This window comes from Salminus brasiliensis, chromosome 2 (assembly GCF_030463535.1).
Source record: "Salminus brasiliensis chromosome 2, fSalBra1.hap2, whole genome shotgun sequence".
Lineage (NCBI taxonomy): Eukaryota > Metazoa > Chordata > Actinopteri > Characiformes > Bryconidae > Salminus > Salminus brasiliensis.
This window is the reverse complement of record NC_132879.1, coordinates 12,850,611-12,878,584: the sequence shown is the minus strand read 5'-3', so window position 1 is coordinate 12,878,584 and position 27,974 is coordinate 12,850,611. Positions and strand designations below refer to the sequence as shown.

At 40.2% G+C, this 27,974-nt stretch overlaps 2 protein-coding genes across 3 annotated transcripts in view; both read left to right on the top strand.

Moving 5' to 3' along the window:
• The window catches only part of trpc3 (transient receptor potential cation channel, subfamily C, member 3), a 50,428-nt gene extending 38,290 nt beyond the window's left edge, over positions 1-12,138 (top strand). For both annotated transcript variants that reach the window (XM_072668023.1, XM_072668013.1), the window contains 5 exons: positions 1,078-1,273; positions 2,997-3,206; positions 8,552-8,635; positions 8,859-8,934; positions 9,682-12,138. In XM_072668023.1, coding sequence (XP_072524124.1) covers positions 1,078-1,273; positions 2,997-3,206; positions 8,552-8,635; positions 8,859-8,934; positions 9,682-9,824 — 709 coding nt within the window. In that variant the 3' untranslated portion in view covers positions 9,825-12,138. The remainder of the gene's footprint in view (positions 1-1,077; positions 1,274-2,996; positions 3,207-8,551; positions 8,636-8,858; positions 8,935-9,681) is intronic.
• Positions 12,139-21,019: 8,881 nt separating this feature from the next.
• Positions 21,020-27,966, top strand: LOC140544467 (glutathione S-transferase P-like). Its single transcript, XM_072668001.1, has 7 exons — positions 21,020-21,104; positions 22,161-22,196; positions 24,101-24,207; positions 24,990-25,077; positions 25,841-25,944; positions 26,548-26,649; positions 27,595-27,966. Coding segments are annotated over exons 1-7 (627 nt in total). The 5' UTR covers positions 21,020-21,103; the 3' UTR covers positions 27,784-27,966.
• Positions 27,967-27,974: the final 8 nt, after the last annotated feature.

The window sequence follows — 27,974 nt, the reverse complement described above, 5'->3', positions numbered from 1 at the left end:
TCTGCGTAAACCTACCAGTAAGCTACCAGTAAACCAACTGTTTAAGGCGCAGTTGCCTGTTTGACAAGAGACAGGAGAGAATAGGAAGGCCTGTTTCCTATAGAATGAGCCCTAACTTGCAGATGTGAAAAAACAGTAAACTAATTGAGGGGAGGGAGTTTTAAAAGTTAAAGAACCACTTTTGTTTGACTAAAGAACCATTTTTGAAAAGTGTTTACATATTTTAATGGGTTCTTCCTAGGAGCTCTAGTTTAGGAGAAATTATTTATGCTTTAAAAGTTTTCTGCAAAGATTTTTCACATTCACAACTCATTATCAAAATCTAAAGAATATTTTTTTAGGAAACCAGGAGTGTTTCCTTTATGGGCTAGAAGCTTTTTTCAGTACCTTTATTAATAAGAGCATCTACCAAGTTAAAGGTTTGCATTATGTGTAAACTCTTTAAACTTTGAAATAGGTTATTTACATCCACACGTCTCAACATCTTTTCAAGCACCAAGGCTTTTTATTTTCACAAATGTATATTTCAGAAGCAAACAGTATCTTAATTTAGAAATTATATCTTATCTTATAGCATCTCATTTTAGGTCATTTCAAATCCTGAACTACTCAATCAAGGATGATCAATTGATCAATTGTTATATCTGTAACCAAGCAAGTGAGCTTCACATAAACACACTGAAGAAACTTAAACGTAAGCTATGATTTATGATGACCATTATAAAAATGTGGCCACTGGTAATTAACTGCTCAGTTCAGTCGGATAAACTACCAAACTGTGCAGGATTCCAGCCATCCTGGACCAGCGTTCACTACCACTGAAGAGTGGTCTCTGACCTTTGTTATTTATGTCATTACTGTCAGGCAAAATCTTGTATATCCATAATGACAACTTTACAGGAGAAGAAAAGAATGTTTAACTTTTAATGAAAGTTTTTTAGAGCATTTTCTCCAAAAATGGAGATACAAGGTTTTTTCTTTAACAGCTGTTATTTCATTCAGCTGGATTGTAAACCTGTTCCTCCAATTCTTTCTGATTTTCTTTCTCTTTTCGTTGTCCTCCATATGTCTCTGCAGCGTTGAGGAGAGTTTCAAGACTCTCTTTTGGTCCATATTCGGCCTGTCCGAAGTCTCCTCCGTGGTGCTAAAGTATGACCACAAGTTTATTGAGAACATTGGCTATGTTCTGTATGGGATCTATAACGTTACCATGGTCGTGGTTCTTCTCAACATGCTCATTGCTATGATCAACAGCTCCTACCAGGAGATAGAGGTGAGTCAACTTAAAGCTGACTGTTGAACGTTGATAGGGGTGTAACTATCTGTGTATTTGTACCGAACTGTTGCAGAACAGATGTTGTAGTTCGCTGCACATGGTCGTATGGAGAACACCCTCTTCGCGTAGACTGTAGATTGATGAAGGCTGTGCAGAACCAAGTGTCACAATTGCAAGTTCATAGTACATAGTATTACAGTCAGCTTAAATGTTGGGTATATAGCGTTTTATGTCAAGCTCATGTCAAGTTAGCATGAAGTTTGTGAATTCCTTAAGCTGTAAGCTGTTAGCAACTTACCAACATGCCATGCTAAGCTTATCTCAAGCTAATGCTGAACTTGTATTGAGCCATAATGTCCAGACAAAATGTGGTTTGAACTTTTTCCCTTTTTTATCCCAATTGGTACTGCAAGTGAACCTTCCCATTCGTAACTCTTCCTAGTACTAGCAATGCTTCCAACACTAGGAGGGTAAAGACTTAAAACATGTCTCTTCTGATACATGTGAAGCCAGTCACCGCCTCTTTCACCGCCTCACACCGTAACACCATTACCTGCCAATGAGCTGTCACACCACTCGATTCCTGGTCTGGGTGACTAGGATGTGCTGCACAAATAAGAGTCCTTGGGCAAGACTCCTAACATCACACTGGCCCACCTGTGTAATGTGAGTAATCCTGTAAATTGCTCTGGATTAGAGCAGCTCCACCGCACCAGCAAACAGACGCCTGTGCCGGCCAACATTGCTTTAAAACTAATAAGAGAAAGTGTCACCTACCCACTCAGAGAGAGCACAGCTAATGGTTCGGGATTTGAACTCACCATTAAACCATGACTTCTGTGTAACAGTTATGCCTCTTAAGGTTGTGTCAAGCCTACACCTGTAGAACAACCCAGGAATTTCCATTTTGATCGCTGAAAGCCATGGCAGTAAATTGTAAAAGAGCAAAAAAAAAAAGTTAAATGTTCACCCAATTAAAGAGGCGAGTAGACTGCGATCAGTTAGTGAGCGGTAAATGGAAGTTATGTAATTTATTGTTTTAACAGTTCTGTTATATGATTGTTAGAAAGGTGTGGGAGTTACCTTCATTTTGAACATCTCTTATCTCTCTGTTGTTGGTTCAGGGAGACTCTCAGGGAGACTCGATTCAATTAGCTCTAATCTCCGTTCATCATCAGTTAGGGTTGAGTAGACATCACTGTGTATTCCATAAATAGATAAATAATCCTCAAATATTATGCATATGCAGATTATCCTCTGTGTTAATCCTACACATAATCAGAGAAAGCTAGAGAGAAACGGGAGGAAGAGAGACCGGGATGAAGGATAGAAACCAGTACCTGTGTGAGACTATTAAAGACATTGGATTTCTACACTACTGTAATCTGACAGAGATTAATGGGCCTCACGTTTATTTGATGACAGCAACAGTTTGGGTTCAGAGGGCAAAACAGGAAGCTTCATTTATTGGTTAGTTGTCAGTTCAGATTAGTGCAATTATGGAAATGATGGCTTAGCTGTAAGACCTGGACAAGTTGTATCAGACATTAAACTTACAGAACATCCTGTAAGCAAAACAGCATGAGGAAGAACCAAGAAGGCTCAGATGAACTAAGCATTTTGTGCCAGGTTTTGCTCACAGCTATGAAGCACACAGGAATAACAGAATAGGAATCTGCAGTAGCATGACCGTTCTGGTTTAATAAGTTCTGTTTTTCAGGATGACGCGGATGTGGAGTGGAAGTTTGCCCGCTCTAAACTCTGGCTGTCATATTTTGATAACGGTAAAACGCTGCCGCCTCCCTTCAGCATCGTGCCCAGCCCAAAATCCTTCATCCACTGCATCAGCAAACTCATCAGCCTGCTGCGCTGCCGCCGCCGCCGACTCAACAAAGACGTGGAGCTCGGCATGGACAACTCCAAGTCTAGAGTACGTTCCTGAGCGTGAGAGAGAGAGAGTGAGAGAGAGAGAGACTGTGTTTGAATAATGCATAAATCCTGTTACTTTCCTCATCTGTGCAGTGCTTCTCTGTGTTCTGGACGGACACTGAGGTCCATAGTCAGAAAGAGTTCCAGTTCTTTGTCTCTGTCTGTCTCTCTCTATCTCTCTTCTTTCTCTTCTTATTCTCGCTCTCTCTGTCTCTTCTGTCTATTCTCTCTCCCTCTGTTTTTTTCTTTCTCTATCTTTTCTCTTCTTTTGCAGTTTCTCTCTCATCCTCTCTATCAGTTCTCTCCTTTCTCTCTCTCACTTCTCTTTTCATCTTCCTCTATTACTCTCTTTCTCTCTCTATTTCTCTCTTGTTTGTCTCCCTGTGTCTTTCATTTTTCTTGTCTTTCTATTGCTTCTCTCTTTTCTCTCATATCTCTCTTTCTCTCATTTCTCTCATTTCTCTCCTATCTCTTTTTCTCTCTTTCTCTCATTTCTCTCCTATCTCTATTTCTCTCACTTCTCTCATATCTCTCTTTCTCTCATTTCTCTCATATTTCTCTTTCTCTCATTTCTCTCCTATCTCTTTTTCTCTCTTTCTCTCATTTCTCTCCTATCTCTCTTTCTCTCACTTCTCTCATATCTCTCTTTCTCTCATTTCTCTCATATTTCTCTTTCTCTCATTTCTCTCATTTTTCTCTTTCTCTCATTTCTCTCCTATCTCTCTTTCTCTCATTTCTCTCATATCTCTCTTTCTCTCATTTCTCATTTTTCTCATATCTCTCTTTCTCTAATTCCTTTTCTATCTCTCTTTCTCTCATTTCTCTTCTATCTCTCTTTGTCTCATATCTCTCTCATTTCTCTCATATCTTTCTTTCTCTCATTTCTCTTCTTTCCCTTTTTTCTTTCACTCGCTCACTCTCTCTTATTTGTATGTCTGTTTTCTTTTTTTGCTCTTTCTCATTTCCTCTTTTGTTCCTCTTCCTCTCCTCTTTATCTATTTCTCGCTCTCTCATTTCTGTTTCTCTTTTCTCTCTCTCACTTTCTCTTTCTCTCTCTTTTCTCTTGTTTCCACCCCCCTCTATTTCTTTCTCTTTTTCGTTTTTCTGTATAGCATTTGTCTCTCCCTCATTTCTTTTTTCTCTTTGCCTCTTTTTCCTCTCATGAATCTTATCTTCTCTCTTATCTTTCTCCATTTCTCCTTCTCTACATCATTCACCTCTTTATATTTCTCTACATGTTTCCCCTCTCTCCCTCTCTCTCTATCTCTCTCCTTCCAGCTCTACCTATAATTGACTAAGTTGAAAAGTCAGCATTTCTAACTGCCTGGTAAAGTCTGGCTTGTCTGTGCATCTCTTTGTGTGAAAGTGTGTGTCTTTCAGTGATACAGAGCAGCTCTTTATCTCTCCAGTCGAGCCACATCAGCTCTCCATCCTATATCACAAAGTATCAGTGTTCCCCCAAGGACAGTATGTTGTTAACATTGGATAGAGACGAGACATATGGCTCTGCTCTCACTTAGCCTGCAGTGGGAATCAATGCTGCTGAGCAGTGAGCTGAGGTGAACAGGGGCAATCCCTGCTCATTATTGGGCCAGGGATCATTTATCCCTTAATAAAACATCAAGGAGACGTCGGCAGAATGCAGTGCATAAACCGTGTTACCAGGACATGTGTGCATATGTGAGTGTGGTGAGATCTTTGCTCTTTTGTACATTTCTAATTGAATCTAATTCAATTCAGAACTGACGGATCTTCTCCTCTAGGCTGTAAGTGAAATGCTGACAAGTCTAAGAGGGTTTGTCTCGCCTCGGCGGCTGCCTGTGCTTCTAGTCAGTGTTCATATTCAGCTTGAATTAATTGCGATTTCCCTTAATTTTTTGTACAACTTCATGGTTAAAACACCTGCTTGTGTCAGCAGTCAGGGGCTGGTTTGAACTCCAGTAAGGGAACTTCATAAATAAAAGGCCTACAGGACTTTAATTCATGTACCAGGCGAGGGGGAGAAGGAGTCTCAGAATGTGTTTACGCAACAAGGAGAAGGTTAAAGGTGTGTTTTACAGCTTTCAGTGGTCCAGTGTGCCACCTACTGGCTGAACAGTGCTCCTGCTCATCCAGCATTGGGGACAAACCATCCCGCTGCAGTAACAGCTTTCACACTGCTGTGAGGAGGATCTGATTGCTTTCAGACCCTCACAAGAGCATTAGTGAGGTCAGATCAGTTCTGATGTTGGATGATTAGTTCTAGCACTCCACCTCTCTTGCCAAATGTATTGTTTGGATCTCCATCGCTCCTGAGAACACAGTATTCTTCTCTAGCTGATGCTTGGCATTGGCATCGATCCCTAGCTCATATGTGGCTTCTACAGACTGTCACATTGGGTTAGCAGGGCTTTTGTATGGAGATTATGCGAGCTGTGTTTCAGTGTTTCAGCATTAGAATTGGCTACATTGGCTACATATGGTGTATGTTTATGTTTGTGTGAAAGTGGCCTATCCATGGTCCATCCCTGCAGTTTTGTAGTTTTATACATATCGTTGCTGTCCAATGAAAAGCATGTGTCTCCAACATGGCTCCAACGTGACTTTATATGAGAAGGTGACATTGATCTCACCTTTGAATGGAAGTCAATGTAAAAAAAGAGTTTCTAAGTAATCCAGAACTTCTTACACAGTGTACATGGCAGCTACAAGGTTCAAACGATGGAGAACACTATAAAATGACAAAAATGGAGGTGCATGCTTTTCACTGGACAGCAGCGATATGCACTCACTATCCACCATATTAAAATCACAAATTGACCTTGTGGTTCCGCTTACTAGCCACTTTATTAGAAATAAACTACTTTATAGGTCCACTGTGTGTAATCATGTGAAAAAATAGGACACCTTAATAAATATTTAGTTCCGTAAAACACTTTACTTGGATGGTCCATTGTAGATGCTGAATGTAAACGATTGTCTGTTGAACGTAACCCTACATCTAACCTTAACCCCTACCTTAGCCTTACACTTTTAGGGCTGGGTATAATGTTAGATTTAAGGTTTAGATTAAGGGCAGTGGTGGCTCAGCGGTTAGAGCGATAACAGGGTTGTGGGTTCGATTCCCAGGCTTGCAAGCTGCCACTGTTGGGCCCTTGAGCAAGGCCCTTTACCCTCTCTGCTCCCTGGGCACTGGAGTTGGCTGCCCACCGCTCTGGGTGTGTGTGTGTACTCACTGCCTCTAGTTCACTAGTGTGTGTGTTCACTACCACAGATGGGTTAAATGCGGACGACACATTTCGCTGTACAGTGACAAATACGTGCAGCTTTACCTTTAAGTTTAGGGTTAGGGTTTGGCTTTAGGGTAAGGTTGGGGTTAGGTGCAGGATTACAATTAATAGACAGTCATTTACATTCAGCTTGGAGTTCAGTTGTGTTTAATACGTATTCTGTTGAAAGTAAGGTGAGTATCTACGAGGCATCTATAATGAACCATCCAAGTGAAGGGATACCTTTTAATTCTTATTACAAAATATGGACTTATCAAATTTGATCTTTCAAATAAAATCTATAGATAGGTGGTGTAATTGCTTTCCCTTTACAACCCCCCCTTGGCTGAAATAACCTCAATTATTCTCTGTGCCCTTCTACAAGTCCCTGACATTGACTGGAAGAAAGTTTTCGTGTAGGTGTTCGTTGGTAGCCATGTCTTTTCCTGTGCATCTCCAATGAAAATCAAGCTTGTTTGATCTCTTTCTCTTTCATTTTAGGGTTGTACAGAATACAGAATTTCAGTTTCTAACCATAGGGACACTACTGTTGACCAGACATGATTTGGGTGGTGGTCCATTCTCAGAATAGCATTGTCAATAATTGAGCAGTGTATGTGGTGGTGAGACTGTGTGTATCAGGGCCAGTGTGTGAACCCTCACTCAAAAATATTTAGACTAGAAATGGCTGTAGGGGTTACAGTTAAAGGGCTGCAGTGTAACTGTACACCAGCCAGGTGGCGCAACAAGGTAAAGGTTTCTAATAAAGCAATGTACTGCTTGTGCACCTTCATTATATACAGTGCTGTTAAAAAGTATATGTTCCTACCCAGTTTTTCCTGTTTTTGCACATTTGTCACACTGAAATGTTTTAGATTAGCTAACTAATTTTAATATAAGACAACACACATAAACACACAATGCAGCTGTTAAATGATTTAAATTATTTTAATACATTCAGTTTATTCAAAGTGTTAAAGATTTATTAATAACTTACTGTATATCACCTATATGAAAAGTATTTGTTCCTCTAAACCTAATAACTGGCTGTGCCACCCTAAGCAGTAACAAACTGTGAAGGAAGCATATTCTTCCTTTGCTACATGGGAGAATGTTCAAGCATGAACTGCCTATTTTAGGTCGTGTCAAATTCTTTCAGTGGTATTCAAGTAAGAACTTTGACTTAGCCATTCCAGAACCATTATTTATAATAATATTGTTTGTTTTGAGCCATTCGAAGGTGGACTTGCTTGTGTGCTTTGGATCATTGTCCTGCTGCAGAACCCAGCTGAAATTAAGTTGAACCCAACTGCCTTAGGTTATGACCTGATGATCTGACATACTCCTTTGAGATTTTGTGGGTCATCTAGATGTTTTTTTGGCAAATGCAAGATGAGACTTTGTGGTTGTTTGGTTCAGCAGTGGTTTCTCCCACGCATGCCATGTTCTTATTGTAGAATGGTATACATTGACTATAACGGAGGCAAGGGGGGGCTGCAGATCTTTAGATGTTCACTTGGGTTCTTTTGAGAACTCCTGGATGAGTCTTTGATGCGCTTTTGGTGACATTTTGGTAGGCCGACCACTCCTAGGAAGCTTCCCCACTGTTCCATGTTTTCTACATTTGTGGATAATGGCTCCCACTGTGGGTCACTGAAGTCCCAGAGTCTTAGCGTGGTTGTGTAACCCTTTCTAGACTGCTAGACTGTAATCTCTTTAGAATGTGGTTTTCGATACCTTCTAGCCTGCTTACCATTGCTGAACAGGTTATGGCTTATGAAATTAAACCCTAGTTGCTATGGGTGCAATTATTTTGTACTGATGGGGAATATACAGAAGATTTTGAATAAATCTTTATCTTCATTTATCTGCATTCTGTGTTTACTCATATTGTGTTTACATTATATTAAAATTAGGTGGATTATCTGGCACATTTAAATGTGACAAACATGCAAAAATGGAAGGAAATGGGAAGGGGAAAAAAACTCTTATGCACTGATTTACTGTAAACCAGCTCACACCTTGACTCACCGCTGACCAGGATTTGGCTGTGTCTGACTGACTGTGTGTGTTTTTGTGTGTGTCTCACTGCTTACAGCTGAACCTCTTCACACAGTCCAATATGCGCATGACTGAGTCTCACAGCTTCAGCAGCATCCTCAACCAGCCCACACGCTACCAGGCAAGACCACTGCTCTCCCATTCACTCCTCCACTTTCTCGCTGCCTGTCCTTCCTCTGCCCTCTCTCTATTTTCTCCATCCTTTACAGTTTTCCTCTCTCCCTGCCACTCTCCCCCTCCTCAGCCTAATTCCTGAAAGTCCCCAGGTAGCAGATACGAGAGATTTGAGCATGTATCTGCTGCTTTAATCTCCTGCTGATCAATCTCCATTTATCTCTCCACAGCAAATCATGAAGCGGCTCATTAAGCGCTACGTCCTGAAAGCACAAGTGGACAAAGAGAATGATGAAGTCAATGAAGGTAAAGAAGTGATTCAGAAACAGATTCTGTTCACCTTCAGACCTTCAGAGAGTACAGAGCTGGAGGTGAACAGAACACAGCTCTCAGTGTTTCAGCAGAAATGAGGACGAGTTAATTAAAAAAATGTAAATATGATCGTTGGCATGTAATATCTGTGCACGTGTGTGTATATACATCGATAAGAACAAAACCCCCTGCTAAATATTGAGTATGTCCCCCTTGTGCTGCCAAAACAGCTCTGACTCAACTAGGCATGGACTCTCAAAATCTCTGAAGGTATCCTTATCCTGTAAGTTGTGAGGTGGGGCCTCCATGGATCACATTAATGAGCCTTAGGTGCCCACTGGTCACTGCATGACCTGGGAACACCTCACAAAATCTACCTGATGCTCTAAATTTGGAGATGCTCTGACCCATCACAATTTGTCTCTTGTCAAAGTGTCTCAGATTCTTATGCTTGTCTATTCTTCCTGCTTCCAACATATCACCTTCAAGAACTGACTGTTCCCTTGCTGTCTAATGTGTAGATCCAAGCTGAAATAATCACTTCAGCTGTCAGTGGTTTTAATGTTATGGCTGATTGTGGGTGTGTGCAATTCTGTGTGTAGGTGTGAGTATGTGATTGTGGGTGTGTTTCACCTATGTGTGTGTGTGTGTGTGTGTGTGTGTGTGTGCGTATGTGATTGTAAGCACGTTTCCTGTTTCATGTGTGTGTGTGTGTGTGTGTGTGTGTGTGTTCATGAACAGGTGAGCTGAAGGAGATAAAGCAGGATATCTCCAGTCTGCGTTACGAGCTGTTGGAGGAGAAGTCTCAGGCCACAGAGGAGCTCTCGATGCTCATCCAGAAACTCAGCGAAAAAGTCAACCTGGGTCCCGTCCATGCTCCATGAACTGACCCTGTTTCTCACACACACACTCACACAGATACATACACCTTGAGCGGCTCTTCACCATTAGCCTGGACCCGCAATTCAATGTTGTTTATTTCTCTACACTTGTACATGGTTAGGGTGGCAAAGTTTAACTTGCTCATCTGACAGCTGAGACTCCCAGCTGAACTTTCCTCTGCTCAGGAACATTGACTCCATCTAAGCCCTGCCCTTGTCTCACTGATGACAGCCCCGACCACATGTAAACCTCTTGGCAGTCAGTCTTGGCTCTCTCCACTTGTTGCAAATGGAAAGCAAATGCAGCTTCTGCTGCTCCAACGAGTCAAGGCGACCAATCAGGATGACGCTGCTGAATTACACCACCACATACACACTGTCTCACAATGGCAATTGACATTTACAACGTTATTGTTTAAATTGATGTTATGCGTCACATATTGTCATCAAATTACTTTGCCTGAAGCTTCTGAAAGCATCTATCTGGGGCAGGACTGGGATTTAATACTGAGTTCAAGTTCTTTATTCAAACAGGATAAAAGCAGTTCCCTTTGATGATCATTTACTGGTCTATTATGAAGAATCCACAAAGCAAGAGCAAGCGAGCTGAATCCCTTGACCCCTAGGTCATTTATTCAGCTGTTCATCTTAAGCATTAGAATTCAGTAATTGCTACACATTATTGGTTTGTGAGATAAGTCCCAGAGCACTCTGGTTCTCCCATCTCAATCAACATGCTCTACATAATGCCTGTAGACTAAAGAGCCATGGGACTTGTGGATAGACTGCTGAATCACCCACTAGTCACAGACATGATGTTCCGAATTTGAGATGAGCATGTTATTTCCCTGAACCAATAAATGACACAGCAGATGTAAACAGTGTGTAAATTCTGGAAAAGGTGGTAGGTTTATAATATACAAAGCTATATTTGTACTAATATTAATAATATATACTGGGTCATGCAACAGACTTTGGTCACATCTGCTGTAACTGTGAATAGGTAAGCAAGTAGACGATGGCCTGTTATCCAAAATACATCAAGTTGAAGATGACACTTTTTTAATATTTTAAGGAAGATTACTTTATGATTGTAATCTTTTACAGTTTTAAAATAGCAAAAATGAAAAAGGTCTGAAGCAAAAGTTTGGGCACTCTGCATGGTCAGTACTTAGTAACACTCTTTTTGTCACATTTGGGGGGTTTCTACTCTTTCTTTCCTGAACGCATTCTAGTTTTACCAGACAGAAATTGTAACAGTTTGATAGCTCGCAATAGCTGTAAGTTAAAGTCTTTAGTGTGGGCCCCATCACTAGCCCAGGTCTTGTAATTTCTTGAGAATTCATTGTGGATTTGAGGTGTAAATAGGATCATTACCATGCGGTTGAAGCAACCTCTGTTGATCTACAGCTTTTTTACTGACAGTGGGATGATTGCTTCCCGAATTTGATGGTATTTAAATCTCCCGTCTACCAGTAAAAGTATGGCTACAGTGATGCCATTGGCTGCAACACAAGCCCAAAGCATTATTGATCCACCCCCATGCTTAACAGTTGGAGAAGAGTTCTTTACATTAAATTTTTATATCACAGGTAAAACGTTTTTTAACTTTTTCAGTTCATAGAACTTCAGAATGCACCAGGTTATAGAGCTCAAGTCTCTTGGCGTGCCCAAGCATTTTTTGGTGCTCTGTTTCACCTTTAACTTTATGCCTTTGGGAGAACCATTCACACTCATTTAATCATTGCCATCTATTGTGTATATATATTGCTGAGTAATCAAGTAATTAAAGTAATCAAGTACAAAAACCTGATATGGAATGCACACTACTACACTGTAAACAATGATTGTAACACACAAGGATTTGTGGAAGTGCAAGTCATATAATGGGAGTCACGTAGAGTCCACCTAGAACAAGAAAACTCCCTCCAGCTACTGTGTGCTCTGGCCTGGAAGCGTCTTTTACAGATCTATGCTGTATATACACTGAAGAATGTGAAGTGAAGCCTGATTTCATTCAGAGTCATTAGAATGAATGAATGATTCAAACTGTGTGATAGGTAAAGAAAAAAATGGCTCTTTGAGTTCTCTGCTTATTTATCAAATATATTGATTTATTTGTGACTTGTGTGTTGTGTTGCATACCGTTGTCACCATGTATAACAGTGTAGAGTTATTTCACACATAGAAGGGATAGGTATAGGTACAGAAGACCACTAATGTGCTACCATTTTAGCCAAATAAAATCAAGCAGGGACTGGGTATCAAAATCCCATACAATATAACACTTTTATGGTACTACACAAATTTCTTTGATACTGGAATTTGAAATTTCTTTGGTATTTGAAAATCCATGTCATTTAGTACCAAATTTAAATACCTTCTTAGCATCTGTGAACCATTAAGCTTGTTCTAAAATCTAGACTGCCAGACTCCATATGGTCCGGCGACCTGAGGATCGCTGGTTTGAATCCCGGGTCATGCTGCCTGCCGTCAGCAGCCGTAGCCTGAGAGAGCACAATTGGCCTTGCTCTCTCTTTCTTCCCCCATCACGCCAGCATGATGCTACCTGGCACAGGTCTGTTAGCCAAGTGGCTGGGAACCCAGCACTGTCCTCCAGCTGAGTTGGTTGCTCAGATGACACTTCATCTGTGGCTAAAAAAGGCGAATGTGTCAGAAGCGGCATGTGTTAGTTCTCACTCTAATTGGGTAAAATCTAGGCTATTGTGCCAGGTCTAAAAAGCAGTCCAGATGGAAACACATCTTGTAACTACAGAATAAATTAGGGGGCTAAACGTCTGTAGGCTAAATGGACAGATACAAATGTGCTGGATTTTTTCAGTGTTGTCATTTCCAGCTCTCACCCACTAGCTAGATCACCATATCACAATGCAACCAGTGTGAGAGAAGGCTAGTACAGTACATACAGACTTCCTCCAAGATATGTAAAGCTAGCTAATCAAATCTCTTGAAACTGCAGCTAAAGGCCTCATTATACTTTTTGCATAAAGAGTGAACATTTACATTCACAGCATTTATCTAAAGTTCTTGTCCAGAGAGGCTTCCAGATGAAACAGGTAGGAGAATGTAGAGCAAAAAGTCTTGCCCAAGGACTTTTTGGTATTAAAAGTAATATTCAAGTCTATTACAATAGTTTATGCTGCTTTCATTGGAGTACCTGTCTCTATTGTCCAAGAAAGGCTTTCTACTAGACTTTGGACACATTCCCAACTCTGCAACTCATCCCAGAAGTATTGGATGTGGCACCATCAATCACTTCCACCGCTCCACAGTTTAATGCTAGGGGCTTTATACCCCTCTGGCCCACACTTTAAAAGTGTGTATTATAGTGGTTGGTGTAGTGTGGTGGGCAGCATCACTGTCCTTTCATTGGTAGACTAGGAATTGACCATACTACACCTTGGGCAAGACCTATAACTCTACATTCTCCTACCTGTGTAAAATAATTCACTATCGTCTTCTCCTTTGTCTTCAGCACATCTACCTCCAGCCACCCAGAGTTCGCAAAATATTGGATAGGGTGACTGAATATGGGTTTAGCAAGGTTTATAGTTGCTTATCTAGACAATAGTTATTCTGCATACAACAACAGCCATCAAGCACTTTAAAAACTCATTTTAAAGTCAAAACTGCAAAACTGATTGTGAAATTTACAGTAGCATACCCAGGGGTGTCGAACAGTGGGGAGGAGGGGTGAGGTAAGGACGAAGGGCATGTGACTGACAGGGGCTCTAAAAATGTATTAATTAAATATTTTTTGGGGCAACACCCCTGAGCATACCACATCGCAGCGTAATACATGGCTATTGTAATTCTATATATATATATATATATATATATATATATATATATATATATATATATATATATATATATATATGAATTCCAATAAAAGGCTACACCAACCACCAGTGTCAATTCTGAATGCTTGAATGATGACCACCATTAAATGCTAAAAGTACCTACAGTGCTTCAAACCTAACCCAGACCTGTAAATATTCAGTGGGTATTCAGTATTTCCCAAAACCAATAGCAACGTTCTTCTGTAACTGTATCCAAAAGGATATTTTACACCAGTATCATGGCCTGTAACCTACTTACTGGAGCTTGATGTATTAAAGGTGTGTTAGACTCTATAGTGTGATAGGACCTATAGACCTGTCAGTGCCTGTATGAGCAAGGCAGGAAAAACCAGTTTACGTAATCAGACAAATCTTTTCCAGAACAAAATGTCAAGTCCTGATGACAGTGCATAAAAGAGTTTAAGATGACCACTGTGAGGAACTGCTTAAAAACCACTGCAAAGAACTGCGCAATTCCCTGCCTTTCTCAACACTAGTTCCTCTTAAACATAAACTGATGGTAGAAGATTGAGTAATGTTAATCTTGTGTCAATCCACTGTGGATTTTTTCCTTTCAGCTTAGGGAGACTTGTGGTAGTTGCTCAGTGTGAAAAGGCACCAAAATAAGAGGAAGCAAACCACTCATGTTTTCCAGCACAGTTTGTTGGTTCCTCTGCTTGAACCAGGTGTGCTTGCGGAGCCAACCCAAAGCATCCTCGAATTACGCCACCAGGGGGTCCCCAAGAGAACCAAGATATCATGATAAAAAACACATAACATTTAAAAATAACATTAAATATTAAAATGAAATGGTATTACACAGGTAAAAGCGATTGTATATATATTTATTTTCATAGTTGGCACACCAATACTAGGTAATGAATTTCTGCTGCTGTTTCTGCAGCGTGTTGCACAAAATCGCTTTCCCTATGACATGATAAAGCATCTGGTGCTGAGGTAGTGGCATGGGGGGCCCTAAATGAATCTGCTTAGGGCCCCATAAAGGCTTGGGCCGGCCCTGTGTGCTTGTCCTGGAAAAGTGCAAAATAGAGCAGGACTTCAGCTCCAGCTCTCTGGGAGCGGAATTGCCCACCCCTGGTCTAAATAAGCTGCTTCCCAAATGCTCTTCACTACTGTCCTCCTGAAGTGGTTGGGTTTTTCTTCTCCACACATTTTCCAACACAGGCCCACCAGCAATGGGGCTTAAGTCTGGCGATAGTGTTCTTCATCTTATCACCTGAAGTTCTTCACTCTTCAACCCGCTCAATCACTTGACCAGCGTGGCCTCTTCCATTGTCTTTTTGGTAGATTTATGATGTATGTACATCTGAGCAAAGTTGACAAGTGCCTATATTCATGTATGTGTTGCTGCTGTCAAGATCCTTGTGCATTATTTTCCATGTTACATACTTTTATGAACCAATGAAACATCTCCAGTACGCAGGAATTCCCTGGATTTCTTCATTGATTACTAATAAGATGTGTTCTGATCATTATCTTACATACAATAGACAAACACAATCTAACTAAACTTATAACATAAAAAACACAGACAGTTGCACATTGAGTAAACATCCACAGTGCAGGCTAGAAAAGTGAACCTTTTTGATAATGATTTCTCCAATAGCTAATTGGCAAACAGTGTTTCAATGGGAGATGTTAGATTGAGAGTGTGGGTTTACCAAATCCTTGGTTAGACAAAATGTCGACAAATGCAGAAAATTCTGGACAGCCTCCTGTTAGGATCACATCAAGAGTAAACGCACATAGATTGTGAGGTTCACTTGCATGTTCAAGTGTGACTTTGGGTTTTTACTCTAAGCAGCATAGCACGCATACCTCCCTTATCCCCTCTTGTGAGAGATAAGCAGTAGTATTCACGCCTGTGTCTAGACCAGCCTCACAGCTACATCACATCTCATGTTTGAGAAGAACAGCAAGAGGTCAAGGACTAAACAACCAGCAAAAATCAAAACTAGGATAAACCTTTAAGGACTAACACAGCTCAACATGCTTAGATTTGCCACAGCTTCCCGGAAAGATCTGTGTACTTAAACAATTGCTGGCATTTCCTGTATAACCGCTACAGACGCTGGCAGGCCTATAGTGCACATATGTCTTGATGGTCTTGATAAGCCGAATCACTCAGCACTTGCATGATTCACTACTGATTTGTTTAGGTTTTTTGAAGGCTTATTTCATCATGTACTACCTAGCCTGTAATGAGGAATTTATCTATAGGGTGAGGCTGGCATATCCTCTTTTGGAAAGGCCTCCCCTAGGTTATGTTGCTATGCCAGCCATTGCTAAACCCATCTGAACTGGAGAGGAGATGTGGAATGTTATCACAAGGCATGTGAATATGCACCAAACTGAAATTAATAAAGGATAATTTCACAAATAATTTCACATAATTCAAAGAATGAAACTAGCCCCTATTAGCTTGACATTAGCAAAAAAAAAGTAAAAGGTTCATATTTAAATTAGAGAACACTAAACACACACACACACACAAACATGCTCTTTCTCATAACTCCAGAAAAAAGGGGTTTCCTGGAATGAGCTTACATTAAAGAAAGTCTATGCCGAGTCACTACACTTGCCTGAAGCCTAGGATAAGGTCATGTATTTGTACTGCACTTGTGACTGCTTCATGCAGTGTGTCTGTTGGCTCAAATAACTCCAAAAAAGAGACTTGTGTGTGTGTGTGTGTGTGTGTGTGTGTGTGTGGTTGTGTGTGTGTGTGTGTGTGTGTGTGTGTGTGTGTGTGTGTGTGTGTGTGTGTGTGTGTACTTTTGGGAATTGTGCTTTAAGGTCTCACTCAGCTGGGACAAAGATGCTCAATAACAAGCTCCATGGAGAGCTGATGTGAGCTATGTTGCTCTGTGGCACAAGAACAAGCCTGGATCTAGATCAGGCTTCATACAAAGGTATGTAGCCTTACAGTGTGCAACAGATGTTTACCACACCTTAACTGTATGGATTTAGTTTAAATGTTATTGTCAATATTTATAAAAAGTAGATTAAAATATTTGACTACAAATCACAAATATTAGGACTTCATTTAAACAGAATTGAGAGGTGGAGGTAATATAACTAAATACGTCATATAAATACGTCATATAACTAAATACGTCAATTATAAGAAATTTTGTTTTTATGTGAGGAAAAAATACATTAAACCTACAAAAACACTAGAAAAAATGTCTCATCTGTTTAAATGTTTAAAATTAGAATCAGGTGCAGCACATAAGCTGCAGATGATTAGAACATGGTTAGAGAGAATTCTGGAGGAGCCTGTCATATTTAAAGCTCAGACATTTAGTTTGGTTTGTTCTTGATAGTTGGAGTGAGTGGTGGAATCACCATGGCAGGATCCAAAGAGCTCTCAGAGGCCTTCAGTATGAAGAACAATCAGAAATCAGCCACCATCCACAATATAATGTATAAATGTAGAACAATTCTCAACACCTGTCATCATGGCCAGGTCAGGCTGTCCCAACAAGTTCAGGCCAGGAGCAGAACCGAAAGAAGACTCCAACAATCCTAAAATGTAATAACGGGACCAATAGGTAGCTTTTGCCACAGTTGATGTCAAAGTGCAGCATCTACCATCACAAAGAGACCACACAATTTTTTTAATGGGAGTTGCACAGCTCAGACATTGTTTTAATGAACAATCTAATGTAATTATGATGCTTTGTAAAAGTACTTATTGTCCATCCTGAGGAAAAGGATCCCCACAACATGATGCTGCCATCCCCAAGTTTTCACTGTAGGTGTGTTGGTTGAGGAACACCAGCGTTAGGTTTGTGCTACGGATAGTGTTTTAGTTTTGACCAAAAGGTTTTGGTATCTTCTTGTTTGATGTTTGGCAGACAATCGGCTGATAGTCGGATGATATACCGTCGGCATAACGCAAAAATAATGTGCATCTCCTTCTTTTGCAGTTATGCTTTACTCATACTTTACGACAGGCTCTGTTGTAAACACTTGGCAGATGAGGAATGGGGTGGAACTGTTTTTGAATGTTCTTGGGCACCATTGGTTCATAATTACATTCTGAAAATTGATAGTAACCAGAACTGGTTTTGGCACATGGAAAGTACACCATGCCCCTTGATAACACCTTAATCATACATCCATCTAAACCGAGAACAGTCAGTCTGAATATTGTACTTTTTGTCAACTGATTCTTATTGAAACAATGCATGTGCAAGACCCAGAAAACAGGATCTATTGTTTTGGGTAATGTGGGCTTGCCTAGTCTTGTGAACAAACTGGTGAACTTTTACTTCAGGACAATTCAGAGTCCAATAAAACGACTGTGCTGCAGTCTGTGCGGTCTCACTTAACCCTTTCCAAATGTATACAAACTCTAACCGATCTTTATCAAAATGGCTTACTCATAATATTATTACTATTATTATCATCTTAAGTGTACTTGTTGAGGAACATGGCATCACCAAGCACAAAGCCAAGCATCAGATGGAAAGCACACTGCCACTGGACTCTTTGGAGTGACGAATCACGCTTCTCTGCCTGGCCTGTCTGATGGATGGGTCTGGGTTTGGCGAATGCCAGGACAACATTACCTACCTGACAGGTGGGGGTTACTTGCTTAAGGCCACTTCAGTCATGTCCTGTCAGTTCAGGGGATCACATGGCTGTTTGTCTAACCTTCAGGACACAGTGGGTCTTCGGGAGGTAGGAGGAAACCAGAGTAGCAGGAGGAAATCCACAGGGAGAACACCAAACTTTTCACAAACAGAGGAATAAACCCCCTGGAGCAATGCAACACACACACACCACACACCTGTGGCGCCACTGTGCCATCCTGTTTTTGTTTGTTTGTTTTAATATAAGATTCCATCTATGAAAACTAATCTGCAAAAACAGACCATTAATTTACGGAATATCCAATCATTCACCCTACAGCAGCTTAGCGCCGGCCTTTCACAATAAACTTAACCACCTTATTTTCCTTTAAACAATGATGGGGGCCATCTTTGTTAACTTTGTGTTAGATCATGGTGCTACTTGCTCAGTTAGGAGGAGAATTCCACTTAAACAACACACGGTTATAAACACCGCCCTGCGTCTATGGTTTAAAATATGCACCCAAACATCCATATGCCCGCTCCTACCAATTTGTGGAGAGGATGCCACCACTAGAACATCCTTACCCAGAGAAATGCAGCATCAGGTGCTTGTGAGGCTCTTAGCTAGCTAGATTAGCTCAAAGGCAAAGTTTTACCCGATAGTCTCACAAGCACCCTACGCATCCGTTTACGAGCGCTTCATAACCGAGTTAACCCTCCACAAAATGATAGGAGTAGATGTATGGATGTTTGGGTGGGTGTTTTAACTTTAGCACCTTCAGTCATAGGCCTTCTTCTTATTGGGATATGGTGCCCCACAACACTCTGCTCTAGAGAATGCTCTAAACAGCTCTGAATAACATTAAATAGCCTGGGAATGTTGGAATGTTGAGTTAGCATAGCTAGCTTTATGACCAGTGTCCACATAGCGTGACCATAAACCATTTGATATGATATGATACCAGGAAATTCATAGACAAAGGCAAAAGAAACAAACTCTTGAAAGAGGGCATGACGTAATGAGGTGGATAAGGAACTGATTCAGCTGCTTTTGGAAAGTGAAACAATGCAGATCTGCTGATCAGAACAAATGGCCGTTTGTGGACCTCAGTTGAAAAGTAAAACACAAAAGAATTATAGGATATTGTCTCTTTAAACCCCTTTAAAAAGAAGTCCAAATAGGTGGGAGTGGAGGGAATTAAATGACAATTGGACAATAAAAAAATTCAAGATTTCCAGGGAAGGCAGGACCAGACCGCTTATCTGTAGATTCGGAGCTGAGTAATGATGAAACTAAACACTTGACTACTATATTGCATTACTGTTTATTTGAGGATCTCAGCCAGTGTTATATAGCACTCCAGTATTATCTGATGTTATAAAACATTAATAAAACAATATACTACACAATTACATCTGGGGAAAGTGCTTGAGCAGCAATCCAAAGCAATAAACGTTTATGGAAAACAAGCAATTTTGATTGATGTGTATCATTATGTGGGGTTCATAGTTGGGAAATATTCCTTTAAGGTAGAAATTCTTTGTAAATTAAGGATTTTGATGTAATGTGTAAACATGAATTAATCTCTACAGTCTATTTGGGGAAACTAAGCGGAAAACTAGCCTTAATGACAATGCAGTATTTTTATATACTACTTAGGGTTGTAATGTGTGGATTGGGACGCAGTATCAGAAACCCAACAGAGAAATCCCAGTCATTCAGAGTATATATATATATATATATATATATATATATATATATATATATATATATATAGCTGTGTAACATGTGGGTCAGATGTTGTTGCCAGAAGTGCTCCTGGATTTGGCCATATTGCCATACATGCTAGCTGGGTAATACAGTTATATTACTTTCGAAAAAAGTTCCTATGCAATGCAAAATCTGTCCTCAGTGAGCAATTCCCAATGCAAAGCATCAACTAAGAAAACTCCAGCAGGTTAGACCCCCTGTGTTCCCCACATGTGCTACACCCTTGCAGCATAAGGGCCCAGTTTGGCAGTAAGGCCACCACAGGATTATGTGAACATAGTATTATGTAGCGTATAGTAACGTGCCTTTATTGTACAGTACAAATCATATATCCCAGCCACAGTCACAGCACAGGGTCAGCCATGCTACAGAACGTCTGGAACAGAGAGGTTAAGGGACTGGCTCAAGGGCCCAACAGTGGCAGCTTAGTACACCTGGGTATTAAACCCACAACCCTGAGACCAATGATCTAGTCCTCTATCCACTGAGCCATCGCTGTCCTACTGTTTACATAGAAATCCTAGGACAGGGTAGGGGACAACGGCAGCCCTGCCTAATTGCTGTGGTTAATAATGTAATAGTAGGTAATAGCCTTCAGGTTATGTAGCTGACCCACATAAGAAGGCCTACCCTATTGCTCGAGCCTTCTAGTAGTGTGTCTACAGCTGTGAGATCGTCATGTTAAAATGATCTGATGCTGTCTTTGGCTTACTAAACTCTTGAGTGGGTGAAGTGGAGTGGAACAGGATATGGGGACTCCATAGACTCCATCTGACAGTGTGCAGGTAGCAGCTGCTGCTGTGTTTGCTGTGCAGGGCAGGGGCGGTTGTGTTGTTCCTACAGGAAGCCAGTTACCCGTGTCAACTCCACCACACACACACACACACACACACACACAGACACAGACAAGCCGAACCGCCATGACTCAGCAAGAAGCAGTAGGCGGTCACAAGCTATAAAAGGAGCTTCGCAGGCCATCTCCTGTGCTTCGACTCAAGACCCCAACGCGAACGTCGCTTCAGTCATCCAGCCTGAAACTCCCAGACAAGTGAGTAGCTCTCAATGCATTCTGCTTTCGCAGCTGTAGCACTGCTAACGTTACGTGCATGGGTTCAAATTTGCATTATGCATGAATAGAGAAACTATTTAGACAAATTAAGCAGCCGTTTATGTCTTTGCATGATAATGCGGGACTGAAATTTGCTTGCTCTTCGAAGTTCCCGGTCCACCTTAAATGCTACAGTAGAGTTACATTCAGAGCTTCGAACGGGCGCTACGTTAGAACTGCTGGAGCGGCTGCAGCATTTAAGGTCGAACGGAAAGTTGGCATAAGCGACCAACTTTAGCTTCGTGCATCCGCTCTGGACCAGCTAGAAATATCTTTTTATCGACGGTGCATGACGTCTCCTCGTTTAATAATGCTATCTAAGATCCTGTTGTTGTCCACAAGTGCACACTTGCCAAGTTCAAGGAAGTTCAAGGAAGCTAAGCAGCATGAAAGAAAGGGGAGGGAAGTGCCCTGGCTTGAAGCCAGGTTGCATAACATGAGATTTGTGCTGAAAGACACAGGTCAGTCTGAAGTAGAGTAAGCTGGAAGTTGCTTTACTATGCAAGGTCCAGCCGTGTATCTCCAAAAACATCAACTTTACAGGAGAAGGGGAAAAAAAACAGTGTAAAAATTTGGAGCATTTCTATTTGTGCATTCACCATTAAATACAATGCAAAGATCAACTGCCATATCCAAATTATGTGAAAAACTGCAAAAATGTAGATGCAAGGTTTTTGCAGGACCAGGACAAGATACACTGACCTTCATTATAAGTCAGTTAAGACACAAATTACAAAGTGGGTTCCATGTATGATTGATTAGGGTTCTTTGACTTGTGAACCCTTCAACCAGGCAAATACCTGTTTGAGCAATCAGGTGAGATGCCATGGTTCTGCATATTCAGCTGTGATCTACATTGTCAGGAAGTGAGAAACATGCATGCGGTTGGGTTTATGTAAGACGTGGGCATGAAAGGAATAGAATACTTTGGGCGGATGTATGTATGCCTGCAGATCTATCTGACCTGTGTTCCTTTCTCTTTCTCGTCCACTGCAGTGGCCCCCTACACCATCACTTACTTCGCTGTGAGAGGTATGTGAGACTCCTAATCTCCACCACAATCATGTGACTAAGCCCTGACCCTCTGGGCTTTATGAACAAAAGTTCTTAAGTGTTGTGTCTGTCGTCTGCCTTAGTGGTGGTGATGGTAAATATGACGCTGTAGTGGTTGGTGTAGCATAGTGGGTTCACCGTGGCAGGCTAGGGTTTGATTCTCTGGGCAAGCAAACCACACTATACCAGTAATACCAGAGTCCTTGGGCAAGATCCCAGAACTCTACATTCTCCTACCTGTGTACCATGATTCAAATATAAGCCACTCTGAGAGCTTCGGCCAAACACTGTGAGTGTAAATGCTATAAAGTAGTTAGACTTAGACTGCACCATACATATCATGCAGGGAACATGCACCAGATTATATGCTGGAGAGACTGGAAAGACAGAACTGGACTAGGAATTGGTCCTGTTCCAAAGCAAACTGACCAGTTTACTGTCTAAATAAAGGAGAGCCTTACATCACTTAACTATCCCGGACATATCTGGCATTGTCTTTTCCTACATTCTTTACAGTTCACCAACCAGGCCTCAGTTTTGAAACTGTGACCTATTTAAGGGACAAAGGTTAGCTCTGAGTTTTATGAGCCACATACGTGTGACTGAGGAACACTCATTCATACAAATCTGCAGATTCACAGCCCATGACTTCCATATTCAAAACCAAAACCACATTTCTGCATCACTCATATGCACTAATAGGTTATGAATATGCCCGTAGTCATAGATTGACAGATAGAAAAATAATGTGGAATGCCAGATTAACTTTTTTATAGATAATATTAACTATTAATTGATTAAAACTATTAATTAAAAATGAAACGTGTGGGTTTAATGAGCACGTGAGACACACTAGCAATTATCCAGTACTCTCTAAAAACATTGTAATGTACCGGTAATGTTCTCTTAACCCTTTACTGTGACTTTTATGTCTTTAATTTTAAAATCGTGAGACTGATGATGAAAATATGCCTAATATTGTCAGATATATGTAAAAAAAAAAAAAAGGAAAAACAGTGAACATGCATAACGTGGAAAGTTACAATTTCTTCTTTATAACGATTAGAATGTATTATGAAATAAATCTTATTATTATTATTATTATTATTATTAATAAGGAAATATATATGTATATAAAACTATTCAAATATTGTTGTTATGTGGACACAACATCTGAACACTGGGAGTAAATGGCTAAACTGCCACTGGACACCATGAGCACTGATATTGTTTTACATTTCAAGTTGACAGATTTGTAAATATAATTATTTGTCAAACATTTCTTCTAAGAACATTATTCATATTTGGCTGTCATGACCTTAATCGTTTATGTCTGGATGATATGTGGCTGTGTTTTTAGCAGTGTATTGTTTATGTTGCAGATTAGGCAATAAAACCATAAGGCAACAGCAACAGAAGTATCCAAATATCTTTCATATTGAATTTGATTACAGATGTTTTGGGTTTTTTTTTTGTTTTTTTTGTAATTAGCAGTATTTATGTACATATTTATTTAATAGGAAAATTAGTGTATTTCAGAATTCATGCAGTAAAGGATTAATACCTGTTAAAAAGAACGTGAACATTGAAAGTAAGAGGCAATTGCAACTCCAATCTGCCGGCATCATAATCATCATAAATTGGCTTATCTTCAGATCTTTAGTGACTCTGATTTATAATATACATCAAGGTTTAGCTAAACTATGTATGTCATGAAATGAGGGCTTCTGCGCTCAGGTAGTGCGTTATATGTCTAAAGCTGGTACTCTTCAATATTTAGTCCTCTAGGTGTAGAAGCTACAGCTTCATGATGCATGTATTTCACTACATGGGGACCTCCACACAGTAATGACCTTTTGACCTGGTGTCATGTGCTGTGATAGGGCGATGTGGTGCAACACGGATCATGCTGTCTGACCAGGGACAGGAGTGGAAGGAGATTGTGGTGTCCTTCGAGGACTGGATGAAGGGAGACCTGAAGAAAACTTGCGTGAGTGCATCACATAAGACTTCTGTTGATTTCAGATTATGGAGCTCTGATTTCTCTGACATTGCAGTATTCCAAATTCTAAACTCCTAAATTAATCTGCGGGTGGGCATGGCCTTAAATGCAGTGATCAGGGTTAATTTTTTGCACTCTTTGTCCCTTTTAAAAACCGGTTTGGTCTGAAACGAAATGCATCAGATTTTGTAGAACTGTAGGAATTTGTTAACTGGATGGTGACCATGGTGGTTCCTCCGGCCGAGCAGGTGCGCCTGTCTTCATAGATGTTATTCCATTGGTTGACACCAGTGACAAGTACTTACCAACAAGTTATCAAATATTTCTTATTTCAAGGCAAAACCTAATGCATACTTTAAGAGGTGGGTAATACTACAGTATTTCATCACATTGTGATACATTTTGTTAACGTGATGCGCTATGTTTTTTTGTCTAAGAACATAAATAGTCCTGTTTAATTGGTTGTAGTCCGTCAAATTTTAAATATTAATCCCTATACTATGTATGGGATAAATTTGCACTACTCTCATTTTCTGCATATCAAAATGGTGCAAAAAATAAAAATGCAGTGATATTTTTATCATATTGCCCAATTCTACTATACAGTGTATATACACAGTAGAAATTTCCAATTTTGGAAACCCCCAGTTATAAGAATTGTAATCAGTGCTGAATTGGACAGTCATATAAAAATGTAGTCAACTCTATAAGGCACTTTTGATTTGTGCACTAAAGCCTGAACCGAAAACTTTTCTCTGCTGTGTTTGTAGGTCTTTGGTCAGTTGCCCAAGTTCGAGGATGGTGACCTGGCCTTGTTTCAGTCGAATGCCATTTTGAGACATTTGGGCCGCAAACATGGTAATTATGTCATCACAGTGGAATCGCATCTGCATCAGTGTCAGAGTAGAAGTACATCCGTCATACGTTTGAGCACCCCAGGCAGAATACGTGTATTGTTGATTTTCTAAGCATTTTCTAAAAATAAGGGAACAGTCTCTATCCAGAAAACCCTTCTACACAGTTTAATAATCTACTTACTTTTCACCTGCTTATTGCACAACACTGGACTCTCCTGCACATCTGCACTTTATACTCAACATCATACCACATCCTCATTCTTCTTGCAACAGATTGCATAACATTTAAAGTACACATTAAAACTGTGCACTTTTGATTCTCAATCTCTTTCTATTCATTTCTGACACACAATGCATGCACAGCGTGTCTAGTCCCTGTAGAGGTGTATTGCCAATAGAATAGGACTCTCTGGAGCAGATAAACATGAGCCTATTGGCACCATGCCTAATGCAAGGCATTAAGCTGTGGTGCAGTGTTCTCTGGAATGATGTTGCTCCATCCAATACTTTTGGGGTGAGGTGGGGTGGTGATCATCCAACATCCAGACCTCACTAATGCTCTTGTTGCTGAATGCAATCAAATCCTTAAAGCAGTGCTCCAACATTTAGTAGAAAGTCTTCCCTGGACAAAAGCATTTTCTTCCTGGAAGAAACAATAAATGAGTAGGTGTCTCAATACTTTTAGAACATTATATATGAGTCGGTTAATAGCGTTGTACTGTGCTTGTGTCTTAAAATGGGCTGTTTTTCACTTCTGTTTGCAGGTGCCTATGGGAAGAACGACAAGGAAGCTGCCCAAATTGACATGTTTGCTGATGGAGTGGAAGATCTTCGCCTTAAATACATGAAACTGATCTATCAGGAATATGTAAGTCGAGTGTTTAGTCTCAAGCCTTACTTATAGTGTGCGTGTGTAATATATATATATATATATATATATATATATATATATATATATATATATATATATATTAATTATGTATGTATGTATACATATGATTAAAAGACTGAAAAAAGTCTGTGAGATGACTTCAGGTACCAGTAGTTGGATACAGAATATTAGCAGTTCTGCAGAAGCCTTGACAGTGATGGCTGCTAACACGTCCTTAAATATCCTTTATAGAGGTTTTGCAGGTATTTCTCTAATGTTTGACTAGTGCTTACTGACCCGATAGTCACCACAATCCTTAAAGTTAAGCTCCACAGCTCCAGCCTGAGAGTGGACAAAAACCAGTCAGTCTGAGTTAACCAAAAACACAGAGCATGTGCCTTTTAGCACGGTTACAGTTAACTGGCCTCAAGACACATCCTGCTGTATTTTTCTTTTTTTTTTTTTGCCATTTTCTGAAATTATATAATCTAGTTTTAGATCACCTGTAAAGAACTAGACCAATAAATGTGTGGATTTGAATACCAGCAGTAGCCTTCAGTTCTAACTACAATGTTGTGTTTCATTGGTTTTGTTCTTTAGGAAACTGGTAAGGAGGCATACATCAAAGACCTGCCAAACCACCTGTGCAGGTTTGAAGCTGTTCTGGCCAAGAACAAAAGTGGCTTCCTTGTTGGAGACTCGGTACGTTAAGGATAATGGTTAAAGTAGGTTAAAGGAGCCCAGATCTAAAACAGATTTGTTCATTTGAGGAAGTGTGAACATCAGAAAACCTGATTTGTACCAGACAAATAAGATGGAGAAGATAGAAAAGAGAGAGGTTGTATGTTGATGTGGCGACACCAGTGCCTGTGAATCACCCACACAGGTTATTCTAAATGTAAGCACAGGGTGTTCTGCCACAGTCTATTGAAACTGAAAGCCCTGTTAGTCCACACCACACACACACACACACCAAAATCATCGTCATTCTTCTTCACAGCAGGTAAACTAAAGAAACAACTAGACTACTATCAAATATAACAAAGCAGAAGAATCTGGGCATTTATTTGGATTTGGGAGGCTTTAGCCTGTTACAGCCTTTAGAACGACCCAGTGGAGTTTTTGTTAAATTTTTACATAACACTGCAAAAATTATGTGCTTTTATAATCTGACAGGCTAGCCAATATCCTAACCCTTTAAAGTCAAGTGTGTCATGAGTTTTAAACCCTCTGCACAGTCAGTGGGATAATTATAATAATTATATAAAATTCATTTAATAATAGTTGGATAAGAAAATAAAATCTGGTGGATTATCCATTCATTGCATTCACCAGAATAATGCATTCAGATTTCTAAGTTACCTGAAATTCTAATGCCAACTCTGAGCATAAGGGATTAAATAATTTTGTGAAATTGATGTTTTAGCAAACTGTTGTGAGCAGGAAATTCAAAATATGACACAAAAGTGCTTTGTTTTTTGTTACAAGTTCACCCCAGTACACTCCAGAATTGATCAGGCTTTTGAACTAATACATCAGCCATGAGCTAACTTGCATACAGATGATACAGTATGATACATTGCATTACAACACCATTCTGAAACTAAACTGAGTTTATTTACCAAGGACTTGTCTCTCTGTCCACAGGTCTCCTTTGCAGACTACAGCCTCTTTGAGGTCATGCTGAACCACCTGGTGCTGAGCCCCACTTGCCTAGACTCCTTCCCTGCCCTTAAGAGCTTTGTGGAGAAGTTCTCTGCTCGTCCCAAGATCAAGGCTTTCCTTGACTCCGATGACTACAAGAAACTGCCCATTAACGGCAACGGCAAGCAGTGATTCTGCTGGGGCTAAAGGGATGCGCACAAATCCGCTCTGAAGCCATTAAACCTAACCGTCCCTCAAATATGACTCTAATACTGATTAGTGAAGCATTACACTGTGTACTTTTTTTAACACTGTTTGATACTCTTTTTGACTAAGATGTACTTATGTATTGAAAAATAAAAGGTGGAAAAAAGACGTGTGTT

Coding starts and splice junctions, on each gene's coding strand:
- LOC140544467 (XM_072668001.1), top strand. Junction 22,197..24,100: donor CACTTACTTCGCTGTGAGAG/GTATGTGAGACT, acceptor GTGCTGTGATAG/GGCGATGTGGTGCAACACGG. Junction 25,945..26,547: donor AACTGATCTATCAGGAATAT/GTAAGTCGAGTG, acceptor TTTGTTCTTTAG/GAAACTGGTAAGGAGGCATA.